Here is a 26,095-nt window from a genome sequence, read left to right on the forward strand (position 1 = left end):
AAATATATGTACAACCAACTCTATTCTCGGCGGCCGAGTTCACTAAGCAAAGGGGGGGCTATTAGAGTGGAAGTAAAATTGATAAACGACGGACAAGCTAATGAGACAACAGGACAATCACGGGCGGGACATAACAATGATAGGACTCGGACTCGCAGCCATCGCAATCGTTGGGCTGACATGATGGAGCGTGTTCGGCGTGGAGTTGTTAGAGATAATGAAGAAATCCATTCCGGTGTTGCAGTCCGATCGGCTAAGGACACAGAACGGCTCATCAATCCATGCTCCACTCTATCGATAAGAGATAATTGATGGTTTGGGGTTGAGCTGGCAGGTTCCCCGCTATTGTGCCGTGCGTTGGGGTCACTTTGATGAAGTGGAGCTTTCGAATGAAAGGGTACGATTGTGACATACACGCGAGGTTTGTCGATTAATGTACGCAGATAGTGAGGCCACTCTTTTGAAGGTAAACTGTTTGCTTAAGCTATGTCAATTGGAAGGACCCTCGGTGGCCGTTGAGAACCTTCGGGAGTTGTAAAGTAAGGATAATATATCAGGAACTTCAAATACAGCTTGTGATGCGTTCCAGGCAATATTTATTACTAATCTTGCACGCCTCTTTCTCTGGGTGCGTCCCGTTTTTGTTTGTCCTGAAGATATCTGTAAGTTGATTTAAGGAGATATTCTTGTTTTTCGCATCCAGCGCATCTTCAAACCGAGGGTCTCTTGCCTTTCATGCGAAAAAGGTGTCGCCAGAAGACGACTGTCCCTCCTGAGCAACTGCATCTGTTGCATCGGTAGCTGAGGGTAATTGATTGCACCCGGTGATCAGCAATTTTACGCCCTACCGAATGACTCTGCGATAGGTTTCGCCAGTCTTCCGTCACCGATCGTCCACACTGACTGTGGCTTACCGGTAACGCCTCAAAGGTCAATCCGAGTGTCTTTACCTTGTCATTGCTTTTTGGGTACCGCAAAGAAGTCGACGTCCCCTGGCTCGGGGACGAACTTTCACGGGATGACTTCCGAACAAAACAAAACAAAAAAATCTTCAAAGTCGCTGCATTGTATCCTCCCTTTTCGGAAGAATTCCGTAGGAAGAGAAACCTTTATGTCCGGTTTCGGGTGTGTGTCTCATCAATTACATCATCCGAACAGATCCGGTTGCATCTCACGCATGTAAGAAGGTAACAATAAACGACAACTGGACAGAAGAACGAAAAAAAAAACTAGCTGGATAGACCGGAACCATAAAGAGAGGACAACATTGTGTGAGCCTTCTTAACAATTTGGAAAGCAGGAAGAGAGCAAAAGAGTTCCGAACTCCACTGAACGAAGGCGGTGTTCTTGTCTGGTTCTAACAAAGGCTAGTGGGCAAAAAACGGAACGCAGCAGGAACTTCATTGCACCGAGAGGTTCGTTGCATCGTTTCCATTGAGGAGGTTCCGGATTTTTTTTATTTATTGCACCATGCACAGCGTCCACCCGGTGATCCAATGGGATGGAATGGATTGAACATTCCAATGGACTTTTTGGGTACGGACAATGGTGGCCGTCGTCGTTGTCGGTAGGAAAGCTTCGGATTTGAAGCCGTACCGGAAGGAAGCACATTAGAAATGGGTAGCATAAAAGGTGCTTCTTTGAGGGATTCTGGTACACACGAGCAAGGAGCCTCAAATCACATCGGCCGTGACCGACGTTGCTAGGCAACGACGGAGTAGCGAAGAGCGTTTCAGCGGCTACTGCCTAGGCGGGTGTTACGAAGGAAGCGTTCGAATCGATCGATTATTAGAAAGGAAATGATCATTTATCGGGTCATGATGGGAATGAAGGGGAACACATTAAACGTTCTGTGCCGCGTGACCGATTTGGTGGAAGTCATTTTGGAGTCTGCAAGATATCCTTTGCTTTCACCAAAGTTTGGACAGCTTGCGTTGGGATCTCTCTGTTTTTGGTATAGGAAATTAACACAATAAACCTTTACACACACACACGTAAAAAAATGGAAACCGAATGTCCTGTTGGTAAACAAAAACCTTTTTTGGACAAGAATAATGATTTGTTGGAAGTACAGCGTCCTATATCGGTAACTTCCTCTAAGGCATCTCTCTCGAAAAGCTCGAAAGGTCGTGCTCCAGCTTTCGATCGGAATTTCCATGGCTGATCTTTTTGATCGGTTCGATCGTTCGGTTCCAAAAATTTCCCCACTAATCCCGGTGCCTCGGCGGTGGGTAATCAGTACGGGACGCCACTTACACACGTCCGCACACACAAAACTACCCGGACCAACGCTGCCAAACGCGTTGTTTATCCGCATCGGAACCCCCTAACGCCTAAGTACCACCAGTATATACCTTAACCGATCTGCCAAACAAAAAAAAAAAAAGGGGTAACGCGGGAAAGTACCGGCTTTCGAGAAGGCAAGGCAACGCAACCAGGGCTTGTTAATGAGCGAAAGTAAACAAAGCATAAACTTCTTAAGTTTCAGCTATCCGTGATGACCTCGGCACAAAAGGAGGCTGCAGATCGTGGGTCTGCGATCCTTTTCCAGGTGCCTCTCGTTAATGCGAAGGATTTTTACACCTTTACTGCATAATGAGTGTAGGATCTGCGGGGCAAAAGGATCGGTCGGAAGGACGGTTGCGAACGAGACGGTTCCGAGAGATGTCTGGACGAGCCAGACAGCTTGTCGTCAGTCGATCTGTCGATCGAATCGTACTGCAGCAACACGCAAAGATCGTCGTCCGAAAGCGGAGACACAGAAGGAGGCAAGAAATGGTTGTGCCTAGAACTGGTGCTGAAACACGAGAACTACCCGAGTTCAATGGCTTTCGGGCCAACCTGTACAAACATGAAGGTGATGCTTGTTTTTTGGAATTTCCACGCGACCGAATCTTTCCCCTGCAAAGCCGACGGGCATTTTCTTTTGCGTGATTTTAACGGATTCCTATTGCCGATGAATTTTTTTCCAGCTATAGATCCGTTATAGATACTTTTTCGGATCAGTGAATTAGAACAACCCGAATAAATTAACCACGTCGTGTGGACATGCTGCTAGGAGGCATCAGGAAGTTGAACCCTAGAGTAATCCAACCAAAACGCTGGACCACTGTGTTCTACGAAATTCGAAGGGAAATACCCGCTCAGGAACGGGAGGGGACAAACAAAAACAGGAGACGGACAGGGATAACCCTTTTGCAAGTGATATTGGCCTGCGGGCGGGTATTTGTTGGTCATCGATCCGATTCAATTTCGTTGAGTGCCTTTGCACGTGACCACGGTTCGTTGGATATTGACGCGAAATCGTAAACGACTCTGACGGTGTTACAGTACATTTAACACATCGGGGTATTTTTTTGTTTTGTTTTATGTTGATTTATTTTATTTGGTTTTGATTTATTAAGATCACTTTCCATTTTTTTTTCTTTATTTTACGGGATTTTTATTACTTTCGTAACTTCTTCTAATTTCTTATTTTTCACATTTAATTAATTTTTTCTTATTAAATATTATTTCTATTTAATTTATATAATAAAATCTTTAATTTCTCCATAAAAATTTATTCTATAAATTTTTATTGTTATTTTTATAACTTTTTAATTTTTTAAAATATTTCTCCTTTTGGTTTTTGAGTTTGCTTCTTTGAAAATAATTTCATATTTTGTTTCTTTATTTTACATTAATCTTTTTGATATTGGTTTTGATAATTTATCTTGTTTTATTTTCAACAAAAAAACGATTTTTGTTCAATTTTTAAATTTTTTGTTTTATAGTAAGTTTGCCTTCTTCTTTTCTGCTCTGATACCTCTTTTTAAACTTACTTCCATATTTCTACATATATATGTTAAGTATTGCTATTTATGATATTTTATTGTTTGAATTCTTACCGTTTATCTGTTATTCTGTTTATCCTTCCACAAGTTTATTTTCATCTCGTTTTATTTTTTATAACTTTTTGTAACTCTTATTTTTTGCAATTTTCTTGGAATTTATTTTTATTTTTTCGTTGTTTTATTTAATGATATAGCATTTTCTTAAACAAAGTGACAATTTCTTCTCTTTATTTATGTTTTATACTGCTCTTCTTACTTGTCTCTTAATAACCTCCCTTAACCGTTACAACAAACTACAGCCAAATCTAGAGGCGTTGTTCAACTTCTTCCTTTACAAGATAAACGACAACTTCCCGCGTTGTCCCTTGCTTTTCGCAATCATTCAGTACGGGCTGACAAATTGGGCTCGGCTTCTGTTGACTATTGTTGCGCATTTCTACAAACCCCACCATATCCCACCAGGGACAAGGGAAAGCATCAAACCAACGTGTGACCCAGGGCCGTCAAAGTCGCGCAACCGAGCAAAGCTGGACAAACAAAAGCGACCGAAAGGTGTCGGAGGAGGGATCTCCCTTTACCGGGCCGAAATGGTTGTAAGGTCTCAGTTCTCGGCCAGAAATATCTTGCCGGTGATCGGCCGTTTATTGTTGCGCCGGCAATTACAACAGGGAAAACATGTGACGGAATACAAGGGGGGGTTTCTTGTGCTCCCGGGAGAGAAATGATCTTCCGACGGTGGGATAATAACCGGCCATGGTGTGTGTTTGCGGCTGTGTATTGTGTGTTAAAGTTTGGGTTTGATTGGCATTTGTGGAAGGTTAGTTTTGTCAGCTAAAATCGGGCGTGTAATGCTCAATAGGTACATTTCTTTCACACACTTAAATAAGCTTTACAATTTGGAGATTTTGATTCCAGTAGAAACAAATGACTGTTATCTTCTAGAAATCATCATACGAACTAGAGAGCAAATTTAAATAGCTAATAGTTATTACACTTCTCGAACAAATTCCAAAATCTCCTTAGTTCAATCCCAATCTTCATCTCGATTGATGATCCGAGACGAATCGTTAAATGGCCGTAAGATAAACAGAAACTTCCCCCAACGTTTAAACCCCAAACCAAACACCAACAGTGTGTACGACTAACATCTGACAGGCCCGTGCTGTCAGTTAGCGTCGCCATGGCTACCGGATGCACCGCGTGGATAGTTAACTTTATTAGCCCAGTGTTGCTGCCTGGGGTAGGATTACAAATCTCCCCTTCGCCTTATCTTATCGGCTTGTTCTTACACCGATACGCTGTTTATTGTGTTTCGATAGCAATTTAGCGACACGGTACCGTGCTCCCGCTGAGTGTGCCGACCATTAACTCCTACAAGTATGCATGTGTCAACCAGCACCGAATGTCGTCCTGCTAGCATGGGGAGGGGGAAAGAAGCCAAACACGGTCCCGTGCCAGCAAATTGTAATCCTATGAAAATTGATTTCCGGCACATTGTTTACACCTTCCCGGCAGACTTAGCTCCTCTTTAGCAAATAGCAGCAAAACGGCTTAAAGTTTGCTCTCTTGCCCTCTATCCCTATCTTCATCAAAAGGGAGTAAATGTAAATTAATTTAAGGGCAAAATGTACTTGCGTTAGAATTCTTATAAACCACACATAATATCCCTGAAACTACCCTTTTTTTTTTCGTTAGCTCTAGGCTTACGGCCAGCGATGACGTTTGAGTTTTGATTCGGTTCCTGGCAGCTACTACTGCGTGCAGAGGGCGCTTCCCGCACACTGGGCGCACTGTTGACGCGGACGAGATTTCTCAGCCGGCGGAGACATAATGAAGATTAATTGCGCTCAAAATTAAACCACCGAAGAAGGCGGTGTGCGGAACCGGAAAAAGACAGGGGTGAAAAAATGGATCGTCCTTTTTTTTTGCCCTGCCCAGGGGGTGAAAAGTGAAAGTGTACTGAATGAAGTTGTTCCCTAAAAGGATAATATTATAGCAACCAACAAAAAATCCTCATCAGTTTTTATGGGCAATTTTAAAACGCCCACCATCCAAAACCATATTCTTCGCGCCATCGCTCTCTCTCTCTCTCTCTCTCTCTCTCTCTCTCTCTCTCTCTTTCGGAGGGTTAATCGTGATTTAGCGTAGTACTACCGCACCGCCGGGTCCACCAGGATTGGATTATCCGTTTTTGATTGATTCCCGGAGCCTTGGGTCTTGGAACGCTTTCTTCCTTCCGCCCCGGGTGTTCCTGCTCGAAGGAGCAGCGATTCATCATCTTTAAGCTATTATTACCCGTTTTTATGCGCTGAATCTGTCCCATTTTGTGCGGTTCTGGTGGTCCCATCAACAGCGCCGTCCAGATTTAGATTGATTGCTCCCTCGCTCTCTCTTTCTTCGAGCTGAATGTAATTAAATGTTATGAACAAACGAATCGGTGCCTATTAAATGAGCAATAAAATACATTTGTCATTGTTTACACTGGCCGCACTAAAGGGTGAGAAATGGTTTGATTTTAAATCGTTAATCTTTTGTAACGATATAAAAATGGCAAATAAAATTTTGTTTACACGTAACCATTTACAATTCAGCCCACATAGAGTGCGCGTCAATCCCACAGTTCATCTCCAATGGCAACGCGTGCTCGGTAGCCAATGGCGACTGGAATTGGTGAAGGTAAACAACGCATTTTTCGCTTGTTCAAAAGGAAATACATTCAATCACACACGCGTTTTTCATCCCCAATTGTATCCCACTAAACAGCCCTTTAATTTTTTGCAGATGAACATTACCACGAAGACGGGGCTGATCGCTTCCCCCCGGAAGCGGATCGTGCGCCCGAAGAAAGAGTTCGATCCGGCCGTGCTGGCACCGTGTGCCATCACGCGCCAGGTCCCGTTGGCGCTGCGACCCTTCGGCGGTTTGTACAACCCCTACTCGAAAGGCTGCTCGGTGCTGTGCAATCATCCGGCGGCCCAGGAGGTGAAAAATGTGGTCCGTCTGGCAAAGGACGCCTGGATCACGGAGGCCAAGGTGGCTAATTTGCACGGGCATGGTGGTGGTGGTGGTGGTGGTGGACCGGCGGGCACGGCCACAGCGGCCCTGATGGATCGTGCCGGTGCGACGTTGGTCGATGCGGACGGCAAGGCGCGGCCGGGCGACGGCACCGAACTGCCGGACCACGTGCCGGAGGAGTTTTTTCGCCGCTACACGGACACGGATTCGAGACCGCTGACGCCGACACCGACGGTGGCCAGCGGACGAACGCGTGTCAGTGTGGGCGGTTCGCATCTGGCGCGCCGGTGCGTCACGCCGGAACCGCAGACCGCCAACGGGCAGGAGCGCAAGCAGCTGATACTGGACCTGCGCCGCAGCCACAGCCAGGAGACGCTCTACTGGAACGCGTCTTCCGAGCTGAGCCCGAGCCAGCTGCACGACGGCGGTGGTGGTGGTGGTGGTGGCGGAGGCGGCCTCGCGCTCGGGTACGGCGGTACCGGCGAACGGGGAGCGACCGGACCAACGGGCGTTGGTGGGGGAGCAGGTGGGGCCGCAGCCCAGTCGGCCGTCGCGGACGATACCGGACGGAGTGCGGGAGTCGGCGGCGCGGACGAGATGAAGCTGCTGCGTGGGGAATCCGATACCGAGCCCGGCTCTGGTGGCCGAGCGCCGCCCCAACCGATGACCTGTATCAACGCGATGGACGATGGGGAGGAGGACCCACCGAGGCGGCGCGGTAAGCGGCGCAAAAAGTCCAAGCAGCTCACGCAAACGATCAGCTTCGTGCCGAACCAGGATCCGGAAACGCAGATCGCTAAAATTGACCCGGACTCGCCGAACTACTCCGCCCGTCCGTCGCTGGTGCCGACGGGGAAGAATCTGCTCTGCCTGGCGCAGGACCTCACACCTCCGGCCGGTTTCGGTGCGGGTGGCACTCAGGATGGGGTGGGGCAGCCCGCCGAGGAGGATTGCTTTCTGGACGATGAGTCGCTGGGGTTGCTACGCCGCGGTCTGAACATTGACATCGTGGAGATGATCTTCGAGCGTTATGTCAGTGGAATCGATCAGCCGGAGGAGGAAGGCGTCCATTAGACAACTAATAGGAACTTTGCTTGCGCTTTGCAGAAAGGACGCGCAATTCGGGAAGCCTTCCGGACGGCGACGATGGACAAGCTTAACTTTCAAACCGAAGCCGTCCGAACGCTGCAACGGTCGGCGAAGCAGCTCAGTGACGTTGACTACGAGAAGTGGATTGATCTACCCCGGAAGTACTCCAGATCTTCGGCCCGGTTTGAGCTGCCAATTGATACCCGCAAACTAACCCGTATTGTATCGTGATGGGAATCTTGCTTTCCCTCATTCCTCAAGCAGATTTTCCAACCAAATGAGGCCTTGTTCCATGGAATCCCCCTGCTAACTTAGCTAAATTGTTTCTGCTTGCAGGTATGACCCCGATCGAGTATCTCCACGATTACGTTGTGCTGAGCGATGACCGGAAGCAGCTCTACCATCGGATCTTCGCGCGCAATCTACCCCGAGAGGAACCGAAAGCGTCCGGTGTGCTGGAAAGCATTGACAGTGACTCACTGCCCGAAACGGAAACGGGACCGATCGAGGTAGATAGCACGCGGAATCTGTTGGCGGACGTGACGCGCTACATTCCGATGGACTGTTTCGATAAGGCGCTCCACGAAGCACTCGGTTTTCACGGAACACCGGAACGGATAGCGGCCATTCGGGAGCTGTTGGAGCTGAACTACGATCCATTCAACGAGCTGCACATAGACTTCCGCACGTGGTGCGGAATAGTGGCGTTCTCGGAACGCTTCATCAATACGCTTGACCGCGAGCAGGACCCTTGTGACGAGGTTCGCAAGTCCTTTCTGCTTTGGGAAATCTAATTTCTATCGCTCTACTTTTGTGTCCTTTCCCTTTTTTGCAGCTCGAAATGGTGGATTTTGAATCGCTGGAAAGACGGGTCCGGTGGGCTCGACCGTCCGAAAGCCTCTGCCAAGTCTTGCAAATCATTAAATACCATTAAGCGAAAGGGTTGTTTGGGCTTACGGAGGATTTTCGCGCCAGTTGTGTTTGCCCAATCGATTAAACAAAGGGCAGCGGGGAAACAAGTGTCAGGGACGTGCCTTCTGGGTAAAGGGACTAGCTTAACTTCTAACCGCACCCAGCGAGATCTGATTGTTTAGGACTGATGCCGGGTTTCCGGGTTCGCCTGCAGGCTGTGTCCCGAAAGGATCAACGCTTAACCCGCTCAAAGGACTCTTAATTAATCACGCTAAAGTGTAGAGTATCATAGCCGATGCTGCCCTTAGGTGTGTTTGTGCATATGGTGGAGGCTGTTGGCCTTATTTGGGACAAGATTGGTGTGGTTGTCGATACTGAAGCCAGTGAGTGTGATTAAAAAGCAAGTTAATTCCCTTAAACCACTAAGTTTAAGGTAAAGCGCTGAGTTAGAGGCGCGCTATTAACAATTTAAAGTCTTTTAAGATACCATTTCGTATTCACTAATATTGTTAGCTCTTTAGTGTCCCGGTAATGTCCTTCAACAACCACTGGGCTTTGCTGGAACAACCCATTAATAACTAAAGGGGGAAATGGTTGGATGATGTACATCCAAAGCCTTCATCGTCTAGAACAATCAGAGAGGATCTTCACGAGTGCTTGAATGCTCCCGCACTAAACCTGGCAGAATGTGGTGAACTATACACAACTTTTAAAGGTAAAGAAACGTAGTTTTGACAGTCTGGATCGATCACATACAAGAGATGCTGGACCAGCAACAAAGCCACAGTAGCAGAACAGAGCTACATTAGAACAGCTGCTAGACGAAGACATCGGGGCTATCAAGGAACGCTGGACGAAAGGCTACCAAGAAATGGATGCAACAAATCAACTGGCATCGATGAGCTTCTCGGAGGTTTTCTTCAATTTCTGGTAAGCAAGGCTTCCGACAGCAAACAATTACTAAAGGACTTTAAGCCCTTCACGGTTTTGAATGCTGCCTACAGGATTTCTTCTCCAAAAACTCTCTGTTCTGTTCTCGCGATCCTTACTACAGATTTCATCGGTTGCTACCAAACTTGTCTGAAATGAGACCTACAGTTGAGGTTGAGGCAGTAAGGTGAGTTAAGGACCACAATGGACCGAATGCAGTGCAAGATGGAAGTATCAAACATGTTGTTGGAGCCAATTCAGTGCAGTGCTCTACAAGGAATCATTAAGCATCGGCGTCGACATCACACAGCACAGAATTCCACGAGTTTCTCTCGGACTTAAAAATTACTTAGCTTCGCGGATGACATCGACAATATTCGGCATGCATCTACGGTTAGGAGCGAGAATGACTACAAAACCATGAAGTCCTTAGAAGTCGCTATGCTGGATATAGTCTGACTTAAGACAAGTAGAGTGTAAAGCGCCAGATGATAGATTGGCAGGTTGATCCTTTTCTTTCGTGTTCAACTATTCACCTACAGAATCATATAAAACTGTGCACATTTTCCGTCCACCTTCGTTTAATGATCTCCTTCCTCCGGTCGTCTTAGCTTCTTGGGCCAATCCAAATCGATTGCCATCACATCCAGCGCATGTATATCGATCGCTGTCCCAATGATGCTGCGAAAGCTTGGCCCCGTGCGTCCGAAATCACTGTGCACCAGCTCCTTGATGTACGTGCCGGCCTGCGAAACAATGTCAACCACCATCGCATACGGATTGTCCCGGCAAGCGTACGCTCGCACGCTGTACACCGTCCTAGGCCGGGCCAGAAGCGTTCTCCGATGCAGCACCCTCAACGGCGTTACCTGCTGCATCACGAACGGTTCGTCTATGCGCAGCTTCCGGATCATTTCCTCCGTCACGGGCTCATTCGTCGTCACGCACAGAGCGCGGTAAAACTTACGCTTGTCCTCTTCGCTACCTCGTATGTGCACCAGATCTTCCCGCTTCACCAGCTGCACATCTCTTATGGCAACCGTTTGAGAAGTGCCTACCTGTTGCTCCATCCGGATCGCAACTTCCTCCGGCAGCTGGTCCGTTTTCGCATCGATAATCTCCAGCACGAACGGTCGCCCTTCGCCGAGACAGCGCACATCGACGTCTTCCCGTCCGCTGGAGGAAAAGATCAACTGTTCCTCGGCAACGCCAAAGTGCGGTGCAATGCTGGCAGCAATCGTTTCCTGCACACTACCCTCCATCTTCCGCTTTCCGTCGATCATCCACGGCGTTTGGCTAAGCTCGCGGGAAAATTTGTTGTACCGGCCGGCAAGAAAAATGGTTGGCCCGGTAAACGTAAGCTCCCCCCGTACCAAGCCAACCTCCTCCGTGGAAACCGGTGGCACCGAGTAGTGTTTCCGGAACCGATCCTTGTTGATCACATCCGGTGTGAAGTGTTTCTCAAACGCATTCCTTGAGATAAACTCCTTTTTGGTGTGTTTGTTGGTTTTCCGGCTCGCAAACACTCCCGGACTAACCAACTCTAGTACATTCAGCTCTTCCTGCTCGTTGGCGTAGCTGTACGGAACGTTTATCATTACACCGTCGACGGAAAATGGTTTGCCGAGCGTTGTTTCGAGCTGGTGTATAATGATCATTTTCAGCGCATCTTTCACCGCGATGTCGGGTGCGTTTGAGGCAGAAAATGCCTGTGGAAAGCGATCCAACACATCGAGCCACAGGGCTAGCTGCCGCAGGTGAAGCACAATCGGCAGTGAAATAGAGGTAAGAAATCCTGCCTCACACTGATATTGCTGGTAGCCGCCGTGCTCTTTCACTTCGCGGGCTAGAGTGGCAATGCGGTCCAGATCGAACAGCCCCAGACAAGCGATGCAAACGTTTTCTTTTAGCTTTTTCGCTTTCTGATGGTCATTTTTAGGTTCCAAACCACGCTGTAATGAGAAAAAGAATCAGGTTTTAGAAAAGAACTTTTAATGCTAGCATTATCTATGTATGCAAACCTTCAGCAGCGTTGCATCAATATCGATAAAGTCTTCCTTCGCGCCTTTCAGGAACCGTAAACAGCACACTTTACAACAGTCTACCGAACGAAGATAATTGTAAATTTCTTGTTGCTGTGCCATAGCTGTGATTTTGCGTGAGCACGTAAAAAGATAAAATTTGCCGGCTTTCGAACGCGCGCACACTTTCTATATTCTGAATCGAAACAACATTGAAACGTCACGCACGCTGAATGTAAACAATGCCAAGGTATGTATAGCAAGGTGTCGTTGCCGGTGAAATCTTCCATGCATTAATACCCTGAAATGATATAGAAAAGGTATAATTAGAATTTATAGTATCTGTAATATGATAAATAGATTTAATAATGGTAAAGTGGTATTTAAAACATTATTTTGTAATTAAAACACTGAATAAACATTCCAAATACAAACTTTGTTTTGTATGTCGACTAATGTCGACCAACGTTGAATCAGTTTGACATTCGCGATAGCGCGTTCGGCTGTCAAAAAGGAAATCGTACACAAACAAGCAGCTTGTTATTTACATTTTCAGTGCATTCGTTGCGTATTTTAGATAAAGATTGTTAAAATAATATTTTCTAGTGGAAACACCAACATGGCTTCTAAACATAATGTATGCAATGAAACATTCACCCAACCGAGCCATGATGAGCATAGGTTTTATGTTTTTGTTCTTCTTCTGTTCTCCGCAGTTTAACGTCGAAGAGTTACTATCCGGGTTTGATTCGATGAAAATATCCGCCCTAAGGAATGCTGCCAAGCTATCCCCTCTGATAAAGGAACGCACGATTGGGCCCGATTGTGTTGATCTCTCGCAGAAGAAAGTCGCTGGCCCGCCATCACCCGGCAAGGTGGAAAGTAATGATGCGACCAAAGAGAATGATCCTAACCTATCCAACGAAGGACCAAGCACGAACGGTACACCAAAGTCGGTGGAAAAGAAGAAACCCACCACGGCACACTTTAACGCCACCGTACATAACGATGCAGCGGATTGTGCAGCGGTCCAGCTGAAACTACACCAACAGGACATCGAACGACAGCGGGTGGCCAGTGTACAGAAGACACTGGCCGAACGGCAAACAAAAATTCGCCTAGCGGATGAGGTGCGTGAAGCACAGCTTGCCGAAAACCTGCAGCAAGCAGCCCTGAATGCCGCCCGCAAGGAAAAGGATACGGAGCAACGTTTGCTGAATGCAATGAAGGAGCAGGAAAAGCTAGCCCAAGAAGCGTCAGCCCGAAGGCAGGCTGAAATTGAGCAGGAAAACAGGAGGTTGAATGATATTCAGGCACAGTTGAGGAGGCGCCAGGAAGAGATGCGAAAGAAGGCACAGCTGCTGGATGCGTTACGCACCCACATCGGACAGTTCCGTGTCGGGACGGAAACGTTTACCAAAGCACTGACGGTGATCGGTGTGCAGCATGCAACGAAATTCACCAACCAGAAGAAATCGGTCCGGGTGCTGCAGAAAGATTTTGAGCTGTTGCTGCAAACGGTCAACACCAACCAGGAGGTTAGTCAAGCGGAAGTGGATCAGGCAGCCGAATATTGCAAGCTGCTCGATCAGGTAAATGCTGAGGTGACGGAAATATTGGCACAAATCGAAGCCAGCCAGAAGCAGCAACAGGAGGAACAGGAAAAGCTGGAGCAAGCGAAAGCAGCGGAAGTACCGGTCGTTCCGGCCTCCGGCCAAGAGCAACCGGTGCAGCAAACCGACACGAAGCCAACCGATAGTACGGACAGTGGCACCGGTGTAACACCGGCAGCATCGGCAACCGCACCGGCACCGGCCATCACCTCGCAAGCAACGGACAATGAACCTTTCTTCCAGCCAGTCTCGCCCGAGTGTCTACAGTTCTACAATGAAATAAAAAGCTTCTACGAACAGCATCAGACGGCGGTGAAACAGCTGATGGATGATCCTTCGATGAAAGCGTATCGATTCAACTGCCAAAAAGCAATCAATGTGCCGGTTAATGCAATTTCGGCTGTTAACAGGGATCATTTCATCGATAAGTATCAAAAGCTGGCCGCTTTACTGAGTGGCCAGAATGTGAAGGCTGGCGACGGGATGGTGTCCATCAACGGGCATCCGCTCGGCCGGACGTACTGTACGATGCTGTTGGCCAAAAAGTTTGTGGTAAGATTGATAGAAAGCACACATTTTCTTACCCGATAAACTAATCGTCCTGTTTCTCCTTGCAGAGTCAAGCCGATACAAGCATTTCGAGCAATGCGAGTGCCGCCTTTCCGGTCGCCGCCATCGCCGTCGCGTTGTGGCAACGGTTTCCCGACTTTGGTCGCTTCTTTCTCGCCTATCTGCACCGCGAGTGTCCTTATCTGGTACCGTACTATCTGCCCCAGCTCGAAGGTCAATCGCAGGAAGATTTTCTCAAAACGCTTGGCTATCGGTTCGCTGACGGTGGTGTGCTCGAGAAGCAGGACCAGTATCTGAAGCGCATGTCCGGTTTGGCCCGGCTGTACGCCGCCGTCATCATAACCATCCCGCGGAAAGATGATCCAACGCCGCATCCTCACGGGCTCGAGTACGGGTGGCGGTGGCTGACGAACATTCTGAACCGCTTCCCGCAGCCCGACATCTGTGCGACGCTGCTGGCGGAATTTCTGCAGACGGCCGGTGCGGATCTGCACGCGGCGTACGGGAAACAGTTCATCAAGGTGCTGCAGGTGCTGCGGGGTGATTACATGACGGCGCTGAACCGTATCGATACCGGCGGACCGAAGGCACGGTTGGAGGGATTGGTAGGGAAAATGTTGAACCTGCTGGCCCTGGAGGGCCGTGTCGAACGACCCGAGGGTATGTTGAGCGTTAATTTTTGGTAAATATGTAAATATTACCCTTTCCTTCCGGGGAGTGGGGGTTGTTCTTTCCAAGTCCAGCTTACACCTTTGCGAAACCTTTTTCGTTTGTTATTATAAACAATTTTGTATTACGCGGTTTTTGTTTTTGATCTAGTAGTGCACCGGGTTTCCGTAACTCCGCCTAGCCGCCTCCCCCCATGTATTGCAGCACTTTCTTTAGAGGGTGTATCCCATCGAGATCACACGAGACCGTCAACTTACTAAACACCTAAGTAGGCCGCGCGAGAGAAAACTCATCTCGTGTGTATTGTTCTTCGCATGGTGCTGGGAGGAGGAGCAATCGTAAATTAAAATCGGGGGGGTATTTACTACAGAAAGAAAACGGATAAGAAATAATTAATGTAAATCTCACCAACTTTTTGCTACGCAAATGTGAGTTCAGTTTGAATTGGGAGTTGGTGGGAAAGCATTGTGAGCATTTCCTGTTTTCAGTACGATCGAACGGGGGAGTATACAATAATATAGCTACACGGGATCGGCTAGGGTCGCAAGGGGACGATTAGGCAGCGAGCGCTTCCAGCTCGCGCTCCACAATCTTCCGGTACTCGTCGAAGCCTCCCTCGATGCTCTTAACCGTGCCTTCGCCACAAACCCACAGCTCTTTGCAAATCATGCGAATCAAGCGTTCGTCGTGGGATACGAGAATCACGCCGCCCTGTGACGAGAGTCCGAATGAATGGCAAGCAACAAACGAAGAAAAATGTAAATAAATAGAAGAAAATTCTTTCACAAACTCCATTTTCACTCACGGTGTACTTGTTGATCGCTTTGCCCAGTGCTTCGATCGTTTCGATGTCCAGATGGTTGGTCGGTTCGTCCAGCACCAGGAAGTTGGGCCGGCCCATACACATTTTTGCAAACGCGACGCGTGACTTTTGCCCACCGGACAGACTGGCCACGACCTGAAGCGCAAGATCGCCCGAAACACCGAAGCTTCCCAGCACCCGGCGATACTCTTCGATCGGTTTGCCCGGGTACGCGTTCTGCAGCAGCTCCACGCTGTTGACCGTCATGTCGAGCTGGTCGACGTGATGCTGGGAGAAGTATCCGAGTCGAAGGCCACGATGCAGATGGACCAAACCGCCCGTCGGTTGGAGTAGGCCCACGACAATCTTGAGCAGCGTCGTCTTACCGGCACCGTTTTCACCGACCTTGTGTTTGTGGGGAGAGCGAGAGTTGGTAAGAACGGTACATTGACACGGGACAGTACTGCTGTGCCTCTTGGACACTTTTCCCGATAGTTTGGTGAATCTGTTCTGAGACATGGTTGGCGATACTTACGATACATATCCTCGAGTCCAGGTTGGCACCCAAATTGACGCTGGTAAATATCACCTTATCCGCGCTGTACTTAAACTGCACCTCGTTCAGCGTCATGACGGGCGGATTGAGCGGTTCCACCTCGGGGAATTTCAGTGTCACCTCGATCTCTTTTTCCACCGGTTTCAGCTCGGGCCTAGAATGAAAGATGTCGGTATTTACTATCTGCTTCCCAATACACTTCCGCTTCCCATGCTTACAGCTTTTCCAACATCTTAATCTTCGACTGTACGCTCGCCGCCCGGTTCGCATTGTACCGGAACCGATCGATAAACTCCTGCACGTGGTTCCGGTGCGCCAGCTGTGCCTCGTACTCGCGCCGCTGCGACTTGTGCCGCTCGGTGCGCGTTTTGTCGAACTGCTCGTAGTTGCCTTTGAACGTTTCGATGCGCATCGAGTGCAGGTACAGAATGTCGGTCGGTACGGTGTCGAGGAAGTTCCGGTCGTGAGACACCACCAGCAGCGTGGTGGGCCAATTTTGTAGATAATTTTCCAGCCAAATGATTGCCTTGATGTCCAGCATGTTGGTCGGTTCGTCGAGCAGCAGCAGGTCGGGTTTGGAGAACAGGGCGCGCGCCAGTGCCAAACGCATACGCCAACCGCCGGAGAAGGTACGCGTGGCGCGGGCTTGCATCTCTTTCGTGAAACCCAACCCGTTCAGTATGATGGAGGCACGGGCCGGTGCTTTGTCGGCTTCGATTGTCTGCAGCTGATTGTACACCTCGGACAGCTCGTTGCCGAGGTTCGCTTCGGTTGAGCCGGCCGCCACTAGCTTGTTCAGTTCGCGTTCCCGCTCGAGCAGCTCCGTCCGTACCGTGTCGACCTCGAGCACACTGTCCAGGGCGGTCGTATCATCACCCACCACCTCCTGCTCGACGTGCAGCACCGATATGTGGCTAGGTATCTGTAGCTGCTTGCCCGAAATCATCTTCAGCAGTGTCGTCTTGCCCAACCCGTTCCGGCCAACGAACCCGTACCGTCGACCGGCCGCCAACAGCAAATCCGCATTCTGCAGCAACGTTTTGTCCCCGAACGACACGTCAAAGTTATCGATCCGGATGTCCATCGAACGGTTCGTTCCCTTCGATTCCATTTTGTTGTCCTTTTTACTGATCACCTGCGATGCTGTGGCTGTTTGCAGGACCGGTACGGTGGCGGCCGTTGCTGCTGCCGCTGCCTTCACCTCCTGGCGCTTTTCCAGCTTCTGTTGACGCTTCGCTTCAGCCTTTTCCAGCTTTTTACTGTCCACCTTCAGGCTGTCGTCTCGCTGCACCACCCAGATGCTGTGCATTTCATCGTTCGCAATCTCCTGCGTGGCAGCCATCTGGCCCAGATTGATCGGAGCCGACAGAATCTTCTTGTGCCTCTCGCCACCACCACCGCCTCCACCTCCACCATCGCCGACCCCATTCACGTCTCCGGCCGTACCGTTGGTGGGTTTCAGCAGCCGCAGAAATTTGTCACAAATCTCGCGCACATCGTCCTCGGACTTGTCCTGTGCCACCTCGTGCAGAATTTCCCCGACCGCTTCGTACACCTCCGCACCGTTCTCGAACTCGTCCGCACTGCTCTGCAGGACCGTCTCCACGTACGACAGCAGCTCACCATCAATGGAGGGGAACTCTTGCTTCAGCACGGCTGTACAGGCAGCGGCCGACATTCTGGCGGTGTTCCGATTCCGGTGCTTCGTGGCAAGCTTACTCACACACGTTCCGCGGTGCGAAGGCGCTAGCTCGTACACTCCCGGGTGGCCGAGGGTCGAGGTAAAACAGCAATCGAAACGGACAGCAGGTGTCTGTCCGGGGACGATGGCGGAGTGGTTAGCGAATGTTACGGACGCACTTGACTCGCTATGGAAAGGATTACAGAATCACGGATACAAATTAGATGAAATATGCTTTGTTTTTCTGTCGAGGAATCTTCTTGCTCCGATGACAGAAGGCGACGAACGTTGCCGTACCGTTTGTGTTCCGGAATACGGACAGAATGTGAGTGTTTTGACAGTTTGACAGGTTGACAGTTTACCAAGGTTGTTAAATGCTGTTCAAATCAATCTAAACAACAGCAAAAAGAGACCGTTTAGAGCAAAACAGCAAGTGGAAGATGGATGTTTGCCCTACAAAATGTATTTTACCCATTTTTATGTAAAAATGCGCAATTGGGCTATTCTTTACCGCAAAACTCGCTTCCGAAACGCAGCGAACATCGATCGTATACCCGCCACGGACGAAACGAAAACCCACAAACCCACTTCAACCGGTTAATCCGTGCCGCTGGTGATGATCGCACACGGATCAGCGAACAACCGTCGTCGTCGTGTTGTTTTGTGTTCTGGTAGTCGCGTTCCTGGAGCCGAAATTACAAGCACTTAAAAATAGCAGCATTGTGCAGCATATCAGGCATCCCGCAGTAGCTGAGAACAGTGATCAATCAAAAAATCCCCGAATCGTGTCGAGTACGTGCCTATCCGCGCCTATCGCATATTTGTTTCCGAAAACGTCGTCGCATTCTTCCCCCATACGGTAAACAGCTCAACGATAAGATAAAACTCCGGTACGGTGGGCGCTAGGGTTTTGTTGTCGTTGTTGCGCTAAACAAAACCGTCCAAAAATTCCACCGGTATGTCCGATTTGGGGGCGCGTGTTTGATGCAACATTTTTGTGCAGTAAAAGCGAGCAACAGTTAAGTTAGGTGCGCAGAAAAATTGCGACCGAGAGCCAGCGCGAAAGGAACCCTCCAAGCGATCGGTAAAGTGAAAGGCGCGCCAGTCGGGCAAGAAAAGTGAGCCTTTCTGTTTCTTATTTTTTTCTCTTCTTCCATCCCTGTTTTCTTCCGCAGCCTACTGCGCGCACTGTTTGATATTTTATTAACAACCCTTTCACAGTTCTAGTTCGCTGTGCTCCACACCACAGCACACAGGGCGGCAATTCTTCGGTTGTTGGGAAAATACAGCGCCACGGCTGCCTCGTGCGTGCGGAATTCAGATTTACGGCCCCCGACGAGTTGTTTATTTGGCCAAATCCCCCGTGCGGCAATCGTGGTGTTGTTTTAGTTGGTGTTTTTCCTTTTCCTCGCAGGCGGTTGTGTTTTGATTTGTTTGCTTTCGGTGTTGCTGTAAATCCGCACGCGGCGGTTCGTCTGGTGCTTAGCCCTTTAAGTCTTTTGGGAGTAGGGAATTCCGCAACGCAACCGGGCAGTCGTTGTAGGGCGCAAGGATACGTTATTGCTTGTCGATCGGTTGCCAGGGCAACCGGAGGTGCGATGAAATATCAACGTGTACTGGTACGATTAAACACAGTGCACGGTGCATGCTTTTATTCAGTCGGTGGTGTTCGTCGTGCTAGTGTGTCTGTCCGTCTGTGCGCTGAATGGAATGTGAAAAAGTGAAGCATAGCACACCTCGCGAGACGAAGCATAATGTTACTTGCAAGTGATTGAAGGGCGTGAATCATAAATTGCAGCGCAAGGTGTGTGCGCAACCCGAAGCAAGGGCAGTTCGTGTTGTTTTCGTCCGTAAAATCCTAACAGTAAATCATGATAAAAAATCCAACCTCAATTTTTAGTTCCCCAAAGTGTGTGTGTGTGTGTATGTTTGTGGATGTGGATTGCCCAACGGTGTAATTAAATTATCGAGCGAGATTGATGATCTCCTTGGGAGGAAGCAAGAGCAGAGGAAAAACGAGCCAGCAAGAAGAAGGGCGCAGAGTGTTCCGGCGGGGGTCTTGGAAAAGGTGAAACAGTTCTTTTAAATCTGGTTCGTTGGTGGCGGCGGATACCGTTAGCAGCATAATTCAGCCCCAGAGCTGTCTGTTTGTCGATTGTTTGTGGTTTTTTGACGGTGGATGGAGAAAACAACAGTGGTGGAAAGTTGCTGCCCTGCTCACGATAAAGAAGTCATCAAACACTGGCACACCAACCGAGGCTTACCCGGGATCACCAAACAAGGTATGTAAAATATAACCTGCAAGACTGCAGACAGAATACGTTGCTTAGCAACACTCTAATTTAGATAAATCGGCAGAAGAAAGCAACATCGGTCACTTTGTTGCAGGAAACCCCCAGTTCCCTAGCAACGCTCTAATTTTGTTTCAATTTTTCAAACAACTTATGCTCTTCAATAGGTTCCGTAACCCTTTTTATGCGTTGAGTTATGGGCAGAAAGAAAAGCAAGTGAAATGTCTGATCACCATTCCACTGTGCCCGGGTCACAACTGCTGCTGCAACAAACCCACCATTTGTCACCTTTCTGCTTGCCTCCCTGCATCCCTGTTTGCCCTTCCGGCACGGTGAGAGTCTTGGGGGAAGTGAAGGAATTTGTTATGTTTATTCCCTTCACTGCTGCTATTGCTGCTTCCTTTTTCCCCTGTGGTTGCTTGCTCTTTTTGGTGGGCAGCTATATTTTAGCATGGTTTTTTCGTTTTTATGTTGCGCTTGTGGGAAAACATTAATTCATCAACTGCCCGGCTGTTGAAAGCCGTTAGTGCTGCTGCGCTCTCCCCAAGCAAGAAACATGACAATAGTTGACCGAGCGAACATGATCATTTTGGTTTTGGGTTGATGAATTGTAAAAAAAAAGGAAACATTAAAACACACTTGTTGGATGTTTGGCGGAAGGTACTTTTATTCGTCGTTAAGTGAGACGGTTGTTTACGACACTGTTTCTCATTGGAGGTTTTAATGAGGGACGCTGCAGTACATGATAGCCGAAGAAGCGATGTTGATTTTGTGCTGAATTCATCCACACTTGTTGTCTTTGGGGTGATCCGTTTAGCATTAGTACAAATTAAGGATTAGTTCTGTGAGAGTACGCTGAGATCTAGAATTTACCGTAAGTCGAATCTTGTAATGGAGCTTTTGAATCGCTCAATGGAATGTTGCAACTGGAGAATGGAATATTCCAATCCTGTTGTGGGAAGATGTATTTTTCTTCTTCTTCCTTGGCACTAAAGCCTCGAGAGGTCTCGCGGCCTGCCATTTTTGAGTTCCGTGACTTGATTTTACCCGTAGCAAAGTAGTCAGCCGTTCGTACGGGTAGGGGGTCTCGATGGGATTTGATCCCCGGTCCTGTCGTATGAAGACCGGCGCCGTTATCACCTCGGCCACCGGACCGCCCCCCGGAAGATGCATTCAATTAAGGGAAATTTTAGAACTCGACTGTGGAACTCATTTTGGCTCTAACACGCCTCCACCGTCCATATGGATGGCTTCAAGACTTTACGAGTTGGGTTGTCCGGTGCCATTTTAATGACATGACCAGCCCACAAGAGTCTGGCGAACGATTCAAATCTCCTGAACGATTTGTTCATTGTTATGAATCCTTCATTGTTTTTACACAATATCAGGCATTTTTCTCTCGACCGTATTGTACCAAAAAATGTTGGAAAATCCTGGTCTAGAACATGGGTATTAACAATGCTGCAACCCGCTCCACGCGATTTCGCAATACTTCAAGCATCTAGATCTTAGAGCTCATCAAGTTTGACACCCTCTCTCTAGTCTCGAAGAATGAAGTGGCAATTTTGGTGTTTTTTCATTCGTTTTGAATCGTGTGAACATCATTCGTGAGAATTCCGTTACCTTTATCATACCATGTAAATCTTTTGATAATGTCATCGAAATGTGTCACCTCTGTAATGTGTGGCTCCGGTCGACGGAAGTGATAAGTCAATTCCCAGAGTTAAGGTTATCTGTCCGTTGTGTATTTGTGGGAACATTTTGTGTTTTTCCTCTGATTTGTTAACCACATGCCGGCCGCTGTTTCATTATACTACCATTCATTAATCAATAAAGGAGGATTTTCCTATATTTTAAGCGTGCAAGATACTTCCGGCGCTCGAAGTAATCAATTTGCCATCAAATTTAGATTAATAGTTTCTCTCTCCTTCCCTTGCTGTGCTTTCGCCAACTTCTTTCGATATTGCTTATGGTCTCATTTTAACATCCATTTCCGCTTTTAGTTTTTTTGCTGCGTGTTTACCACCATGCACATTTACGCTAGGTTAATTTGCGTATTAGACCAGCCGATGGGTGCTCCGGTTGCGAGTTTGGCTGGATGAAGAGTACACCAACCGGACAAAATAGAGCAATCACATGAAGAAGATTAATCAAATTGGTTCCAGTTCCATGCACACAAGCCTAATATGTTAACGAATAAAACCCTTTATGAATTTGAAAAGCATATAGAAGAGCTAGAGGAGAGTTTGCTACGAAGGTTCATAATTATTTTGAGGTTTCCTTCATGTTCGCCCCCCTCGATACGCTACTGTTTACGAAGCGAACGATGGTTATTTTAAAATTTATTTTTAATTACTCACCTTGTCCAACACGCGCGCGCGCTCGCCTTTCTGCGGCGTTGAATTAGAAGGGGGTTCCATTCTTGTTTCGAGCTTTGTCTTGTAGCTGTGCACATCCCAGCGTCCAGTATACAGGTTCTGGAAACCGTATTTGTATCTGGCGCAAAAGTCGCCGAACAGTTGCATCCAAACGGAGTGGGCGATGGTTTCATGCTTGGCAAAGCGCATCGCCGCCGACGATGTTTCGAGTGCTTCAAATGGGAAAAAGGGATTGTTTCGTCCACCGTAGGGGACACCGGTTACTTTCTGGTCACCGTTTGCACCGGTTGCTCGGGAGGTCCCTCGGGAGTGCGGTGGACAAAACACGGCTTCTCGTTTACAGTCCGGTGGAGCTCACGTGGATGCGTATTTTTTGTGTTTTGTTGTGCAACTGAGCACAACTGACCACAGTCGTTAGGCGGTAGGATGACAAGATTCGATTCCCTTAAGAGAATTTTGCAGGAAACAAATAGAAAATTTGTTGGAAGGAAGATTTTTGCTTTTGATTTTGTTTGTATTTCAATATTTTTTTACCTTTTGTAACTGTACCTATAGTTTTATCTATTTATTTTTTGTTTTGTGTTCTATACTCTTGTTTTGTATCACTTTTGTTAAAAAATACTTTGCTTCATTAAAACAACCTATTTTTTCAACTTCTTTTAATTTCAATTTTATTATTATCGTTTCTCATATTATTTTGCAGTTTTACTTCGATCTTATTTGTGAAGTGTTTACTAGTTTTTATGCTATTTTTGTATTTTTTGCATGTTATGCTTATTTGTATCTAAGATTAATAAGTTTTGCTATTCTTTCTTCTCTTTTTGTACAATTTTCACAGTTATTTCAATCTTTTATTATTTTCACCTTTGGTGTTATGCTTTTCTTATTTTCACCTTCCTGATATCTTTGATTTATCTTCTTTGATTGTTGCCTTTATTTCGTCTGTCTTTTTTTACCTTTTTTATTAGTTCTCTTATGGTTTCACTTAAATATTTGAATATCGATTTTTGTAAAAACAATGCTTTCTATTGTACGGTTTTATTTGGAGTCTGTATGTTTATTGTTTTCTACTTTTTATTATTGTTATTGTTTTTTTTTATTGTTTCTACTTTTACTTATTGTTCTATTAATTCCTCTGGAGGTCAGAAAAAGCTCTGAAAATGTTGTTGGCTTAAACTTACCAGTAGTTGAATAATAGTTAAACAAGACCCCAGATGCGATTCGAATCCCGGGACCTGCTGTTTGAAAGACCGATCTCGGCTATCGTGCCACCACCCCCTAACTGCCCCATTAAAATGCCTCTAGGTGAGCAGCGTGTTATGCCTGTTTTCCCCTGCTTTCCATCCCGTTTTAACGAGAACGAAAAATAGAATTTCTTCCACGTTTTTGCTACAAAATATCAATTTGCACGCGCTTAGAAGCGTAACACAAGTATTAATACAACAGTTAGTTGCATGATTAAAAGCAGATTGAATTAAACCCATCGCTTTTCCTATTGCTACCGATCAACCGGTCTTTGCCCTGCCCTGCCGACACCGGTGATGTTTTGCCAATTGCTAACCACACCTTGCCGTTCCGTTTATTTCGCTTCCCTTTTCTTGCAATTTAAACAAAAAAAAACAAGCTTTAGTGCAAGGATGGGTAAGGGAGGCGATGTACAAATGAGAACCGGCACCGGCACCGGTGTAACTGGCCAGAGACTGATGATGTTGCGTGTATGTGTTATTCGTACAATGCTCCGGATACGGTGCAAGAGTGAGGTGATGGTTTCGTTGTAGCAGAGAGCTGGTTGCACCGGCAAACAAAACAGACACAAAAAAACATGTTTCCAACACTAACCAGAAGAAGACTGACCAGACTGCGGGATTGTGGTGCATGTATGCATTTTTCCGAGCTCATTTACGTTCGGAGGGTTGAAAAAACAAATTCACATGCGCAACTCTGTTTCGTTGGACTGGTCGGAGTTTTGCATTACATATAGGAGGTCGGGTTAAACAAAACCCGAAACACGTTTTTCCTTCTCGGTTTTGCGCCACCTCCTCGTGTTTGCTGAAGTTCACATTTCACATCGTTCCCTGTTCGTCACGAGCCCATCATCACCATCAGCATCGGTTTCTATCGTTGATCCTCGCCTAGCTCTCGATCGCATCTAGGTGTTATGACCTTGCCCGAGTGTGTGTGTGTGTGTGTTTCTATGTTAACCACCCCACGAGGGTGGTTAGCGAGATATAGCAAAAGGCTGCGCAAAAACACAACTGACGAACGGGGGAGACACACCAACCGTAACGGAACTGGCTTGTTGGCGAAATTCAAAACTAGCTCCACACGATCGAGCCCTGTTGTTGACCTGTTGTTGCTGCTACGACGACGGCGGCATCACATCATCCCGCTTTGGCAAACAAGACTCCCGGGGATCCGCTTAAAAATCGTCGTCTCCTTTTGCTGTCCGGCTCTCCACCGGGCTTCTTTGGTGTGTGTGTGTGTGAGTAAGTTTTCTACGGATTTTTTTTTCTTCCATTCGTCAGTTTTATTTTACCGGTTCCGTTCCGGAGATGCGATCGGCGTGTCCCAGTTTTTGTTCCACCTTGCTCCCTATTTCTTGGGGCTGGAATAGTCATGCTACGCACAGTGGGTTCTGTGATGTTCTTATGTTTTTCATCTGGAATTTTATTTCTTTTTTTATGATAATTCAAATTTTTTTAAATTTTTTTTTGCTGATTTTACTAGTTTGTTGCCTTGAGTTTTCTGTTTCTTTACGAATTTTTTAAATAATTTTTTTTATTATTGTTTTGGTTTTTATAATATTTCGGTTGGTTTATTTTGTTTATTAGTTCTCTTTTCTATTTTTTATGTTTTTATTTTTTGTTCTTTAATTTATTTTTTTTCTCTTTCGTGAATATTCTGTTTTATTATTTTTATGTTTTTATTCTGAAGATATGATATCAGTTTATTTTTTTTTGTTTTATTGCAATATGATTTTTTCCTGTTTTGGTATGTAAGTCCATTTATTAGACTGTATGTATCTATAATGTTTTTATTTCGTTTTTTACCTAAGTGTAGTATTTCTTTTGCAAATTTTTCATAATTCTTTATATTTTTTTGGTACTTTTCATTTGTAATATTGATAGTGTTTTTGTTACATTCTACTAGTATCATGTTTTCTCATTAGGTTACAATTATATTATATCAAACACTGTTCGAGATAATTAAATGTAAATTTGTTTCCATTAGCATTCCTGCGAAAGTTTCGTAAAATGCAAACAGAAAGTTAGACTTATTTGCTTACCCAATCCCTTTCTCTGTTTCTCTTTCTCTCTCTTTCCTTCTCTCGTTCTCTCTCTCGCTTGTTATTAGTTTACATATTTACTTTGCACTAAAGGTGCTATAACTTATGCCATACCATTAATCCACCATTCGACTGCTGTACAATCATTTGGCACGATTGGTTTCTTTGGTTTGCTACATTGTCTGCCAATTTGCCATCACGAATCGCTTTTGGTTGGCATTATTTCGTTCAAGGTTGTCGGATAGTGCCACCAAAGTGCCGAGAAGTGCTCCCAATGCTACAAATCATTTACGATTTGTTAAGATTCTTTCGTGCCGTTATGGCGTTTTGAGCAAAGCACCGTTGGGTGAGTAGTTGTGGCGTTGTTGTGCTAGGGATTGGAATTCCATTTACTTTCTTCAAGCGTTGTGTGTGGCAGTTTAGGATAATAAGGTTTTGATGGAGGAGGA

The 26,095-nt window shown here is 46.8% G+C and overlaps 5 protein-coding genes across 14 annotated transcripts in view; 3 read left to right on the forward strand and 2 right to left on the reverse strand.

Moving 5' to 3' along the window:
- The first annotated feature begins 3,903 nt into the window (after positions 1–3,903).
- LOC118503871 lies at positions 3,904–10,215 on the forward strand. 3 transcript variants are annotated; one of them, XM_036037611.1, is made up of 6 exons: positions 3,904–6,509; positions 6,615–7,880; positions 7,956–8,154; positions 8,274–8,698; positions 8,773–9,779; positions 9,904–10,215. In XM_036037611.1, exons 1-5 carry the CDS (start codon positions 6,282–6,284, stop codon positions 8,869–8,871), a joined length of 2,217 nt encoding a protein of 738 aa, XP_035893504.1. In that variant the 5' UTR covers positions 3,904–6,281; the 3' UTR covers positions 8,872–9,779; positions 9,904–10,215. The 3 variants fall into 3 exon arrangements, with proteins under 3 accessions (XP_035893504.1, XP_035893505.1, XP_035893506.1); XM_036037612.1 differs by having other exon boundaries at positions 3,904–6,505; XM_036037613.1 differs by having other exon boundaries at positions 6,503–6,509; positions 6,597–7,880.
- Positions 10,216–10,342: 127 nt separating this feature from the next.
- LOC118503872 (putative tRNA pseudouridine synthase Pus10) lies at positions 10,343–12,023 on the reverse strand. The gene is made up of 2 exons (XM_036037614.1): positions 11,801–12,023; positions 10,343–11,731 (listed from the first exon to the last, which is right to left on the reverse strand). Exons 1-2 carry the CDS (start codon positions 11,921–11,923, stop codon positions 10,361–10,363), a joined length of 1,494 nt encoding a protein of 497 aa, XP_035893507.1. The 5' UTR covers positions 11,924–12,023; the 3' UTR covers positions 10,343–10,360.
- A 273-nt stretch (positions 12,024–12,296) lies between these two features.
- Positions 12,297–15,446, forward strand: LOC118503874 (nucleoporin Gle1). Its single transcript, XM_036037618.1, has 3 exons — positions 12,297–12,437; positions 12,517–13,965; positions 14,031–15,446. The coding sequence occupies exons 1-3, from the start codon at positions 12,420–12,422 to the stop codon at positions 14,667–14,669; spliced, it is 2,106 nt and encodes a 701-aa protein (XP_035893511.1). The 5' UTR covers positions 12,297–12,419; the 3' UTR covers positions 14,670–15,446.
- On the reverse strand, positions 14,746–18,100 carry LOC118503873 (ATP-binding cassette sub-family F member 3). 3 transcript variants are annotated; one of them, XR_004905227.1, is made up of 5 exons: positions 16,229–17,982; positions 15,990–16,164; positions 15,458–15,859; positions 15,061–15,363; positions 14,746–14,972 (listed from the first exon to the last, which is right to left on the reverse strand). XR_004905227.1 is itself a non-coding variant. In XM_036037617.1 (5 exons), exons 2-5 carry the CDS (start codon positions 17,686–17,688, stop codon positions 15,208–15,210), a joined length of 2,193 nt encoding a protein of 730 aa, XP_035893510.1. In that variant the 5' UTR covers positions 17,689–17,878; positions 17,989–18,100; the 3' UTR covers positions 14,753–15,207. The 3 variants fall into 3 exon arrangements, 2 of the variants coding, with proteins under 2 accessions (XP_035893510.1, XP_035893508.1); XM_036037617.1 differs by adding an exon at positions 17,989–18,100 and having other exon boundaries at positions 14,753–15,363; positions 16,229–17,878; XM_036037615.1 differs by having other exon boundaries at positions 14,753–15,363; positions 16,229–18,018.
- Positions 18,101–18,313: 213 nt separating this feature from the next.
- LOC118503876 (protein phosphatase 1 regulatory subunit 12B-like) overlaps positions 18,314–26,095 on the forward strand; it is an 84,567-nt gene continuing 76,785 nt past the window's right edge. For 2 of the 6 annotated variants that reach the window (XM_036037622.1, XM_036037629.1), the window contains exon 1: positions 18,314–18,550. The gene's annotated coding sequence lies outside the window, so the exon portion shown is untranslated. Of the gene's footprint in view, positions 18,551–18,624; positions 18,648–18,690; positions 18,810–19,613; positions 19,760–26,095 lie in introns of those variants that run through there. The other 4 variants (XM_036037626.1, XM_036037624.1, XM_036037628.1 and 1 more) reach the window with 4 other exon arrangements.

Source organism: Anopheles stephensi, chromosome 2 (assembly GCF_013141755.1).
Source record: "Anopheles stephensi strain Indian chromosome 2, UCI_ANSTEP_V1.0, whole genome shotgun sequence".
Taxonomy (NCBI): Eukaryota; Metazoa; Arthropoda; class Insecta; order Diptera; family Culicidae; genus Anopheles; species Anopheles stephensi.